Raw genomic sequence first — 13,134 nt, 5'->3', positions numbered from 1 at the left:
CTTGGTATTTGGTGCAAAATGTAAAACAGTCAAAAGATATAAAAACCCCCGAAAAACCCAAACAGTTGAATATGCTGGACTGGACACCTTCACAGAATAAACTATGGAATTGTACCTCTCTTCCTGTTCCGATCTCTTCACCCTGCTGGTTTGAGGGGGAGCTGCAAGGCAGAGTCTATCCAGGCAAGGCTTGGAGTCGTGCCCTGTCACTGAGGACTGCTTTGGCAGTCTTGGGGATCCCACAGGGACCCCAGAACCCACTGGTGACAATCTGGCCTTTTTTGTTCTGTTGCTAATAAAACTCTTTTGATTCTAGATTTGGATATCAAAACGTCAGGGACTGGCTGCGTGAAGATTCAGAAAATAGAATGTGATAACTGCAAAATCGAAACAGAGAAGGGGACTAGTGTCTTGCAGTCAATAAAGGTACAAAGAACCCTCCCTCACTGTTTGAAAAGGGGTTGTGTGGTGAGATATTGTGTCAAAACTTAAATACCAGTTCTGGCGATGAGGAGTATTTCTCCTTGGAACACTCGTATTGCTCTGTGTATGGCACCTCACCTTTAATTATTGCATACAATTGCTGCACAGAGTCAATAACAGTAAATAATGTGGAGTCAGAAGTCCATGTATCCGTGGTAGCCAAAGCCAGCAGAAACAGTGACAGCAGTAAAAGCCTGATCCCTGTCTTCCCTGCCCCTCAAAGAAACAAAAAAAGATTGGGATTTCCTGTCTGGTAGATTAATAGTTATGCCTGCTCAATCAAGACTTTGCAGCATGCTGCTGATTTTTGTGTGTTTGTGGATTTTTTGTATGTTTTTAATAATTGGTATATCAGAGCTTTTGACAATCCCCTTAATTTTCAATCAGAAGTTATACATTACATGTCCAAAATACCTGACTGAAATGTATCTGATATATACTGTATATATCATAGGCATGACCTTATTTTTTCAGTCTTAACACTTCAAGTTTGCTGACATTAGCTGTTGTAAAATAAATCACAGTTTATCTGTCTTAGGTGCTATTTGGAATCAAGGTCACTTGATTGTTTGGGATTGCACCTGCAGAATTGGTATAAATTCAAAAGAAGGGCCACATTTTTCAGATATGAATTTTTTTTCTACGTTTTTCTCTATTGTGGTAAGAGATGATTTTATAACAGACATAGGGAAAACTGAGCTTAGGCAGAGGTGTAATATACCATAGAGCTAGGTTTTCTCTACATCTAGGGAGCTATAGACAACTTGAACCTTTCAGATTCTGTGTAATTGACCATTTTACTCATATAGAAGTACCTAAAATCCAACAGAAGTTAACAGTACTATGTGATGCCTATCTAAACTTTTAATTTTAAACTATTCTGTTATGTAATGAGAACAGCAGTGCATGAGAAACCACATAATATGAGAAAACAAGGTAGTTTTGGCCAGCAATAATGACAGTAATCATGGCATGCCATCGCATCAAGAATTTTTGTGGTGTCATGGAAAAAGATGGTTTTGAGGAAAGACTGCTAACTTACCTTCTGCGAGTCTTGTTTCAAATACAATCCAAGATGTGAAATATCTTGGATTTTAAAAATTAAGAGCTGGGTTTTAGTCTAATCTTGTTTTTAAGTACTGTAGTTCTAGTAAGGTGACTGAGCTAATTTTTTCTAATAAAGCTTCAGGAATTATATTCTATATTATCAGAGAAGCAGAATTATTTGGGAGAAACAAAAGTACTAGCCTTCAGGGTTTTCCCAAAACTACTAAAAATCTTACGGACCAGATGCTGTAGTGAAGCATAAGAGCTGATTCCCTTTTAGGGAATTTACTATACTGAGCAAACTGAAGTGATAGTGCCCTCCCCTGGTTGGATTAATGCTATTTTAATGTTGGTTTTCTGTTATTAACAAACCTCATTAACTAACAAAGCAGGAGACTCTTTCTTTACAGGAGAGAGAAAATGATCACTGATGAATGATTAAGTGAAAAAAATCTGGTCATGTAGGGATTATTCAAGAGCACCAGCAAACAGCTTCACAACTGCTGATTTTCTTAACTTGCAGAAAGTTTTTCTATAAATTGTAATTTTTAAAATGCTGTGTTTTTTTAATACAATCTGTAGTGTCTTTATAAAAGACTTAGAGATTTGAATTCTACATAGCTTAATCATGCATACTAGTAATTGAACAGAAAGGAGGAGCCTCTATGAGGCTTTTTAATGGATTTTGTCTGGCAGTTTTGGTGTGGTAGACATTACCCAGCCAGTGAGATTTGAGGGGGATTTTATTGTAATACCAAATACAGTTATGGCATTTAGTCTTCAAATTCTTTATTGAGAAAGTAGTGCTTCTTCTTTTTATTTTTTTTGTCATGCTTCTTATTATGACAGTGCCAGCAGGGAGACCTTTTAATTATGTTTCCTTGCTCCTCAGTTACTCCTGACTCCTTGACTGTGCTGGTGATAACAAGAATTTCCAGGCATCTCACTCACACTGCCATGCTTCCTTTCCACACACCAGGTCTGAGCCTGATTCCTCCTCTTCCAGTGTCCTTCTCTTCTCCTGAACAAACTTTCCTGGTTTTCCTCTGACATCTGTTAAGATCTTGACAGCCTTTTGCCTCTTCCTTATTCAAACCTTTCTCCCTTGCTCAGAGAAGCCCTATGAAAAGTTAGTGCTTTATTCTTTCAGCTGCTGGAATATTTCCTCGTAGTGAAAAAGCTACTTGACCATTGTAACTTTCTTCTCTCAGCAAATCCTTCTGTCTGTTAGGTGTCTCTAGAGATACCTACCTCTGAAAGCCTGGTTGGTTGTTTTTTCTTTTAGGAAGATATTCTAATAATTTGGTATGGGGGGAATTAGTGTGTTGTGGCTTTATTTTACTGAACTCTCAGTGGCCACACTGGTGAGCCCATGCTGTACACTAGTTTTTCCAATCGTGCAAGTTCACATATTCTCCTCAAGTTACATATCTGGAGGATTTTCTGTTTAACCATTATTCTGATAGCAAGCCTGGTGTAATTGCCTCAAAGGAACTGTGATGCCGCATTGAAACATTTAATTCATCATGTTTCTGTGTGAGGAGAGAACATTCTAGTTATTTAGATATGATTTTTAAATATTAGAATTTGTATGCAGTGAAACACTGTAGAATCTAGTTCTGCTTGCAGGACTAAGGCTTCCAGTGGTTAATGTGGTACAACTTAAAAAACAATATAACCATAACTAGAGAACAAGTTATCCTAATTATATGACTTTTAAATATTTTTCAGAGCCATAAAATTGATATACGAACAAATGGTGGCAAGGTAATTGGTCTTGGAACACTTTATGGAAATACAGATATTTGTGCAACAGAAAAGGGGGTAAGTAGGAAGTAAAACTTTCTTTTCAATGGCTTAATTTCATTTGCTGTAAAGGGACTAAATTCAAAGAACGTGCTAAAGAATATGTAAATAATCCTCATTGGTTGTAATTTCACTGTGTCTTAGGTTTGTCTGTTAAATTATATTATCCTGTGCTTGGATTTGGATTGATAAACAGGCTCCACAGAAAGCAGGAATAAGTATGTGATCATTCCATCAGTACAGAGGTTGTTCTACTGATACAACCCATCAGCTTTAATTATATAGACCCCTCACAACATTATTAAACTCTCTCCTTGGCTAATATGTAGGCACTTGGATTCTGCAGAAGGCTCAGGAGTTTAATTTAGTGTCTTGTAGATAGTGGCTTGACATTTGTAAATGCTGTACACTTCTAGTGTTATGTAGCTGTAAGAATGGAAGAGTAGAAGTGCAGACTTCTTTGCAGCTGAGGAAATACAGTCACATGTAATCTTGCTGTGAGATGCAGTGAGAAGAATCACAAACAGAACAGTTTTGTAGAGAACTAACTTGTTTTTTTCAGTAGATGGCAGTATGAGACTAACCCAAACTACTCTGGTTTTGTTGCTTGGCAGAAGTAGGCAATTCTCCTTTATATAAAATAACGTAGAGCTAAACTCCCTACATTTCTCACACCCAGCCTTGTTTTTAGGTATTGTAATGTCCATGGAACTGGTTGCATTAGGATTCATTAGATGTGAGGCATTGCTGTATGAACATGTGGAGCCAAGCCAAGCCTGAAGTGGCTTGGATGTGTGCTCTGTCAGAATCCATGGGCACCTTTAAACCAGCAGCAGTGGAAGAGTCAGAGTGGGGGCAACTCTCACTTACCAAGGATAGATTTGAGACCAAACTATTAAGTTCCAGGCACCCAAAGTCACCTCTATGCTGTTTGGCCGTGTTGTCCACCTTGTAGGCTGGGCCCCCAGATCAGTTCACTTACCTAGAGTCAGCTGTGAGCTGTTCTTAATGTCCTGCTGTAAACTAGGCAACTTGCCATTGGATTTTCCAAAAACTGTCAGCATTAATTTATCTATGCTTCTTTGTAAATGGGTGTGAGACTGCCTTTTATGTAATAAATGTAATTATTATATCTGTATGGGATAATATAGTTCAAAATTTGTTTTACTTTGAGCCTTTAAATGCTTTTTAGCATTTTTAAAGAATTTTCAGAAATCATCCTTCTGAAAATGTAAAATAAATGTCATACAGATTAAGTTGAAGTGCTTCTTTGTGATCATAAATATTTGTATATAGTGTGTAATACTACAAGAAGTCAATCTTAGAGTTGTAAAGCTGTAGTAACTTGAGTGAAGTGAGTCATTTTAGCACGAATTCACAGCTACAGAACAATATTTTGGCTTATGTTATTGAACTTCTCACTAACAAACTTTGTAGTGTAGTTAGGAAGGACAGATTTCTCAATTGGTCACTTCTGTTAATAATCAGTCAGCCTTATGTCTCCTCTGTGTGTTTGTGTGAGATGTTTCTTCCATCGGTTGCAGTCATCATTATGTAATTATGGCTCTGTCAGCATTTCCAGCCCTCTCCTGGAGGTGGGGAGGGAGAGGATGTGGTAAAAGGCACTAAACACTTGAGAAATGAAGGATATTTTTTAAGGAGGGGAAGTGGGAGAAGACACTAGTAAAACATTTGAACAATGATAGCACAGAAAGGAAGGCCAAGAGCAGGGATTTGTGGAGAAGGAGCTGTATATGTCTTATTTAAACATAGCAAGATGTTAGTTTTATCTTGAAAATGTGTTCAGGTGTAAAGCCTTCTCAGTCTGACTTATGCTGATGAAACCAGTGGAACTTGAGCATGTGGTCAGTTTTAGTAACTGCAAGCCCCAAGGCTCTATGCCCAAGGGAAGGAATTTCTTCCAGAAGATCTGGTGGTTAAATGGACAAAACTTAATGAAATTTGTTTGGCTGGGGAGTTATTAGCTAATCTGTGCCATGGGGACTTTTCTATAACACTTGCTTAGTAGAGCCAGACATCTATGTTCTGCCAAAAATCACAAGAGTTAAAGAATTTGAGGTTGAAAACATATTTGTTTTCATTGAAAAGCAATCCTATTTTTCCATGCTTTCCCCATCTAAAATACTTTTTTATTCTTATACTTGAGCAGTCTGACTTCCCCCTCCTCCATGCCTCTACCCTGATTTGAGTTGTCCTGAAACAAATGTTCTTTGTATTGGTAGTTTTTGTTTCATTGTTTATAGGAACTTCTTCTGATCTGGAGCTGAGACAACTCTTTATATTACTGTGCAATTTTAAGGAAGGTAGTTGAGGCTGGTAAATGAGTTGGTATGTGAGATTGTTTACAATAAAGCACTTAATTTTAAAATAAAATAATATATTAAAATAGAGTTAAAACGTGCATTCTATAGTAAGAGAACTTCCCTTTGCCTGGTTAGGAATGCCACAAGGCAGCCAGTTGGTATCCAAACTATGCAGATATTTTAATTTTATTCCTTCTCTTTAAAGTGTGCTTTGTTCTACTTTCATTGTGCTGATATCAGTGATGGCTCTGCTCAAATGGGAAATGTTCTTTGCAAGTCACTGAACTCTTAGAACAGGTTGGATCATAGAGCCTGAAATAAGAGTGGCTTTCCCTTTACTTGTTGCTGTGGCCATGTGTCACAGCAGGTTTGCTCTTTGCCATGCAGGGCAAGGGAGTGGAGGAGACTCTGGAAGCTTTCCTAGGACAGATGCAATGCAAATTAACCTGTAAGATCTCTGGTTATTAAGGTTTTGTTGCAAGCCGTAGAAGATGAAAAGCTGAATTGCTGTCTGTTTCAGTAGTGTCAAGTTATGCCTTTTATTATTGGATTTTCTTTATATCTGTAGCATAATTCTAAGCAGCAACACCTGCAGTGGTTGTAGACACTGACTGTCATGTATTTCTAATTCTGCTATGGATTATGCATAGCACTTTGATTTTCTTAAAGTTTAATGTATCTTGCTAAATTATTGGTGGTCTAATCTGTATTGTAGCATCATGGGAAAAGTCTTAAGCCAGTAGTCCATTCTGTAATCTTATAATTTAGTGGCTCTTTGTGAATGGATGGGTAGGGTAAGGCCACAGAATAATTTGGCTGTCATACAGTCCATACTAAATCAGTTTCTTCAGCTCAGTTTTTGGGATACAGTGCAGCACCGAGTTTGTGCAGCACTAGTGGCTATTTGTCAGAATACCTCTTGCTTCATCCATAACTTATTTATATAATATTAGACTGGAAGTGTTGACAGATTTATTTTTTATATCAACTTTTTTTGCACAAGATGGTAATGCTAAAATGACAAGGAGGATTTAAAAATTGAGTGAGGCACAGTTTGATCGAGAAAGCCATATTTTGTTTCATGTAGTGAATAAGGATTTTGTGCAATTCACTGAAAGTCTGCATAAGCAAAATAAAAACAAATTGAGTAGGGGTTCAAGTATGACCTATTGCATGCTTCCATCATAAATCAAATTTAACTGAGAATAGAATTCAGTTTGATATGGTTGTTGCACAAGCATTTGAATTGTTCTGTTTTGTTCAAATAGATTGAGATTCTATCACGTGACTCATCATTTTTACAGAGATAACTTAATCTGTCACCTTTTATTTCCCAAATCCATACTGCAACTTTTCATATTCTGTCTTTTTTCTCTGTTTCTATTGAAAAAACGTAGAAATAGAGATCTTATCACTGTTTTTTCAGGGCTTTGTATGTCTTGAGGCTTAAGTCCAAGAATAGAAGCCTGAGTAACCAAGGTAATAGGAAAATTATCCTGAGCAAAAGGGCATCTGGGTGGGGCTTTTTTGCAAACCTTCACCAAAGATATATCTACAAATTAAGCCAGTTAAAAATCTTTATAAATAGCTGTATGTATGTAACAAAGACAGTGGATGTTTCAGTTTGGTGGCAGAGAATTGATCACCAATGCTCTAAGTGTCATAATGCTCTACGAAGATTCAGTCTTCATAATTAAAGTTAATCCTTCTTTTGCTTTTGAAAATTAAGTGTTTAATTTTTGAAAATTAAATCAGAGTTTTCTTTCATCTGTTTGTGACTACTTGGGTTCTTCACCTGAATAATGGATGTAATAACTCATAGGAATGTAGTAAAGCATCATTAGCTCTTAAGTCAGAGCTCTTGGATGAGAAGTTTTTTTGTTTTGTCCTGTGTAGCTTTTAAATAAGAACCTGATTCCATTTCTCCTGCACTAACAACTGCTTTCCATTTGTTTTGTGACTTAATAGTGTTACTTCCCACTGCTTTTTCAAGCTGTGATGACAAATTTTCGATTATGTTTCTTTCTCCTAGAGTGTAAATATAGAGAAGCTGCAAGGGACAACCATCAATATATCTACTGAAGATGGGCTGCTGAAAACTAAGTATCTCTATGCAGAATCAGCATCTCTCTCTTCAGAATCTGGTGATATTATGTTGGGAAGTGTTCATGGTAAGAAGGAAAATATATCACAAATTAAGCTGCCTTGAAGGTATTCAGTAGTGTTCACAGTAACAAATGGACTAATGCAGTAACTATCACTAAATCAGCTGTGCACAGTATATGAGCAAAACAGTTCTATCTTTATTAGAGACTTAATTGATTTTTTGCCACCTAGCAGACTTTGTTTTTGAAAACAGTTTCATAAGCCCAATTATTAATAGCAAAAAGTGTGTGTTATAGGAAAGAAATGTCACACATACTAAGAACATCAAAATATTCTAAAATTCAGCAATGAAAATGATACTAAAAGTTGTCAAGAGGTTTCTCTTTCCCTCTCCCCATCCTTTATCGTCTTCATAGGAGAAGCAAATCTTAGACAGATCATCTACTAAGAACTATTGTAGTAGAGAGTAACAATTAGAATTTTTTATTAGAAATAGCCTGTGTGTTTGCTGGCACCTTATATTAAGAATGGTGACAATTTCTGTTTTTAGAAGAAGTTCTTAGAACTTCTTAGAACTTAGACTTCTTAGCAGTCTCTAAACCATCCACCCTTTGGTGTCCTTCCCGTAGATCTAAAACTAATAAACTACAGAGTCTTTTATTTAAGCAGCAGTTGAGGTTCAAATCTGGTGTGGTTTTCTAATTTAACAAAACTCCCACTGAATTCAGACTGTGCTATAATGCGTTTGTGGTGATTTAACATTGAGTAAAACAAGCTGGAAGATGTACAAAGAAAATTACTCAGCTCTGTCAGAGTTCCAAATTTTCAGCTATATCCCTTAAAAAGAATTTGCTACAATTTGTTAGCAATTTTATGTTGTCATCTTGCTTGAGAAATTACTTATTTCTGCATTGAAGAAGCACCTCCTCTGTCCATTTATATTAAATGTGAAAATGGTTTCTAGACCTCTTAGGTAAAGTTAATTTTAGCATACACTGAGAGAAATAAGCTGCTTTTTCTCTTGCTATTGTATTTTTCTAACGTGTAGACTTGTATTATTTTTGGAACTTCTGTCTGATAAGTCATGCTGGTTTGGCTTTTTCTAACTTTTATACAGTGTAATGATATTGTGGAGTGATCAATTTGGGAGCAGGTTCATGTTTTTGTGGACATCCAAGAGTTTGTTTTTATTTTCTTGTTACAAAAATGAAATCATAGCTGTAGTTAATAAGTTACTTCCTTCAGTAATGTCTGTTGCCATTAAGCTGAAGAACAGCCTGGAAACAAATAGAATTGTATCCAAATTATGCAGACATTTCTTATGTTACTTCAGGATTTTTTTATGACCTCTCTGCTATATGAGTTTGGAACACTAATGTTTTAGCTGTATGTTTTTTTTTTTTTAATTGCACATTAACATTTGCTTGGTAATTTTATCCTATTTTTTGGAGAAAAAAATATTTTCTGTAAAATATCATGTTCCCCAATCATGCTTTCATAGTAAGAGCAAAGGTTTTTAAAGTACACATACAAACATGTATTAGCAGACAAGATAACTCCTACTATAAATTTCTTCTAGAAAAAAATGGTTACTTCTGATTTTTGCTCATGAGGTAGCTCAATTGCAATAGTTTTGTCTGTAGACACCTGGACAGATTGTGTCTTGGGCAACTAAAGTCACCATTTCCCTACAGCTGACACTATAGATGGCATCAAATCAGGACATCCTGCACAAAACTAAGCTAGATTTCATTGGTTTTGCACTGGGAAAATTTAAGTTAGGGCAGCATAGACTTTACAAACCTGTGTGAGACACATTCTATGGTTGAAACTTAGGCTGTACAGTCACAACACTGGTACAGCTCAGACTTTCACAACTGCTCATTTGCATGCTTCATGCTCCAGTGGCAAATGAGTAATGCATTGTTTTGAAATGAGTTAATTTGGGGTAATTTTCATCAGCTTCTGTAACAGGCATTACAGATGTCCCGTGCTATTAAGCTTTTGAGTTGACATCTGTAAAAGAAATTTCATCCTGAGAAATTTCTTTATCTAAGAGAAAATAACATTACAGTGAGCCTTCTCTGCCAAGGGGCACATGGGAGGAGCAGGAAACCCCTCTTTGCAGGTTCCAAAGTCTTGATTTGAGTTGTATTAACTATTAATTTATTTTATAAATGTAGCTTAAATTTGGACAAGATATCAAATTCCTTCCCAAATAATGTTTAAAGTGGGCTCAGTTAGACCAAGCTTGCTCGAGGCCTTGTCTAGTTGAGTTTATATTTCCTCTTGACCTTTTCTTCTGTCATAGTCTAGTACCTATTCAATTATCTAAAGCAATCACCCTGGAAAACAAGGTTATTGAGGTTCCTTTATATATTTATGCATTAATGTATCTACAGGAAAGGGTGAACATATAACTGCCTTGTGAATGACTTGAATAAGACAAAGTAGAATATCTGCCATCTTCCAAAGGTAGTGCAGTCCAATGCTTGAGCTTGGCATTCTATAATCCCTCTTAAATAATAAGAGAAAATATATCTCTTCATGTACCAAAGTGTGTTCCATATATTTCAGCTACATTTCTGGATTTCACTGTATGTAGAGTGGAATTGTAAATTTACATTTTAAAATTTCATCAGACTAAATTACAGACATGTCTATAAAGAAGTGAAAATAAAAGTAATTTCTAAAGTGGTAAAAAGTTGCATAATGGTTTCCCTTTTTTGTGCATTGAAATAGTCCTGCCTTGTTGAGAGCCTCCAAAACAAATGGAAGGAATATAAATAACACAACATGAAATGTTGCCTTTACATCCCCAAAGCAATCTTTTGCCCCTGGTCCTATACTGATCCTGATTGCAATACTGTAATTTGAAATTTTACTATGTTCATTGAAGAAGCAAAGATTGTAGATGATAGAAAAGATAACTCTCTCTTCAGAAGCAATAAACCCCCAAAACACCAAGGCACTGCTCTGATAAAATTATTATGTTTTGGATATAGTATTGCATTACAATGCTGAAATCAGTTGGTTGTAGTAATGAATTTGGTTTAATTACCTTTAGTCCATTCTTTTTCTCTTTGCCCTTGATAAGCCCAAGAAATACTTGCCTAACTTCAAATCCTAAGTTCTGGCCTTCAGAGAACAGGTACATGACCGAAAATGCAGTGTCTATAGACAGTGCAAGACATTCCTGTCTGCTTCCAAAGCAGCTTTTGTTCTAGCTAGATGTTTGAGGTGAACTTTTCACACCAGTATGTTGTGTTGACATTGCACAGCATCAGTGGTTCTGCCATATAAGTATGTGTCTTGAAGGAATTTGATTTCTACTTGTTGAATATTTTTCAAGGATCTATTTATCAAAACAGCAAAGAAAACCCCCAGAAAAACAAAGAACAGACCCAAGTGCTATATGCTGACAGAATATATAATCTATCTTCACCTGCTCCATGGGAGCTGCCAGTTAACAAAACCCTAGGTCTTTTTGTAGGTTGTACCAAACTAAATGCCAGTCATGATAAAATGAGAAAAAGAGTAGGATAATTATGGCATGCCTTTTAAAAACAGCAAAGAGTGAAGCCAAACATCTTTCAAGGTCATTGAAAAATGCTTTTGTTTCTGCTCTGATTTTCAGAACTCCAAAGTATTTTGTACAGTATGTGCCTGAAAAGATGAATTTAAGACTGTTGATGATAGGCTTCTTTTCTAGCTTTCAGCCCATGAACCACTAAGAAAAATACAGGTCATATACAGTGGAATGCACTCTGCCCTAATGGTTGTTTACCACTGTGTAATTACATAAGATAGGGTAGAGCTTTATCTATTTGCCATTTTTAAAACCTCTTCTGAAAGATCTGAAAATTACGACTACTGTGTATTACTAAACTGTAGTCGGTTTCTGTGATCAGCCTTTTTCTTCAGCCTTTCTCCTGAGAGGATGAGAGAATGGCAGGGATGACATGGTGTGGTTTGGTTTTTAATTTAAAGCATTTTCTGTGGCACATTTATACATGGAACTGTAGAAGTTCCTACAATTTAGTTAGACTGTCAGTAGTGCAGATGTCTCTTCTGTTATGAGGTACATCTGTCATCCTTCCAGATTCTCTTGATGTTCTAGGTGAAAGGGCAGAATAAGTATTTTGAAATTCTAAGGCTGGAACACCTGTGGCTGTTTAAAGTGATGCAAGTTCAGTAGAAGACCATTCCACATTTTATGCCTTACCCCCTTTGTTTGATGTTCTCCACTTTGCCCAACATACTCTGACTGAAGCCAATGGAAACGTTGATAAGGGGTTGTCATGCACGTAAGAATAAGTTTGGAGGGAGTAGGAAATGTTCAGTGGGTCCAGGAAGTAGCCTTTGCAGATGGCACACGAGATTCCTTCCAGCAGAGATGGGGTATAGGTATATAAAAGAGAAAATAGTAACTGTTTATGTTATTCATGCAATTGAACTTAAATCATCCATAGTGCTGTTGCAGGCGTCAGAGCAATTAACAAAAAATTGCCTGAAATAAAATAAAACAATATTAGCTTTGCATGTGCCTCTCTACATTTTTTTCTCCCTCAAATCCAGGTGGTGTCTGTGGCTTTACTCAATGTTTTTCTTGTCTGGAATCACTTGATTGTTACCCACGTGTGTTGAGGCTTTTGCTTGTAAAGTTGCAATATAAAAAATAAATAGATAATATGTTTCAATAATATGTTTTTAACATTTTTCCCCTTTTCATTATAGGTAATACCAACCTACAGACCAAAGCAGGGAGTATCACAGTCGGTAGGTTCTGCCTTCTCTCTGTCTCTCTTGCTGTTACCTTCCCCTTTCTAAAATCTAAATATTCACAGGGGAAGTAAAGAGGAGGTGATTTCACACCAATGTTTTTGCCTCCTTTTCAGGAGTAGCACTGGTAAGTGTGAAGTGTGGCCCTTTCCAAACTCAGCCTTTTGTGGTTGGGCAAGGCACACGATCTCACTGATACCCTGTAGCTGCTGGACTTCACACAAGTTAGACTGAGCCTAGGGATCATCTGGGAGATTAGGATGGGATAAAAGGACACGAGAAGATTCTTAAGTCTACGTCAAACACAGTTGTGCCCTTATTAAGGTAGTTCTCTATCTTACACTTCTTGCTGTCAGTGATTAGCTGCGTTTAAGTTTTATATAAGGAAGCTAATCATTGTAGTATTACTTATTTGGGGAGGTGATGGGAAGGCTTTTGATAATTTCAGTGTTTTCAAACTATTATGCTAATAGTTTTCCCTTCAGAAATGAAAATAGCTCATAAACATTTTTTGGGAACCTGGGCATTTGTATGACAGGGTAACTCAGCTATCAGTTGTGGTATCACTGATACCTTATATCAGTGC

At 36.6% G+C, this 13,134-nt stretch overlaps 1 protein-coding gene across 1 annotated transcript in view; it reads left to right on the top strand.

The window, feature by feature from the left end:
- The window catches only part of FAM185A (family with sequence similarity 185 member A), a 42,909-nt gene that overhangs the window by 13,810 nt on the left and 15,965 nt on the right, over positions 1-13,134 (top strand). Inside the window, exons 2-5 of the mRNA XM_014868931.2 lie at positions 317-426; positions 3,262-3,354; positions 7,693-7,831; positions 12,504-12,545. Of these exons, the coding sequence (XP_014724417.2) occupies positions 317-426; positions 3,262-3,354; positions 7,693-7,831; positions 12,504-12,545 (384 nt within the window). The remainder of the gene's footprint in view (positions 1-316; positions 427-3,261; positions 3,355-7,692; positions 7,832-12,503; positions 12,546-13,134) is intronic.

The sequence above is a fragment of the Sturnus vulgaris genome, chromosome 5 (genome assembly GCF_052056855.1).
Source record: "Sturnus vulgaris isolate bStuVul1 chromosome 5, bStuVul1.hap1, whole genome shotgun sequence".
NCBI lineage: Eukaryota > Metazoa > Chordata > Aves > Passeriformes > Sturnidae > Sturnus > Sturnus vulgaris.
The sequence above is the reverse complement of the archived record's forward strand: the minus strand, read 5'-3'. Positions and strand labels throughout refer to the sequence as shown.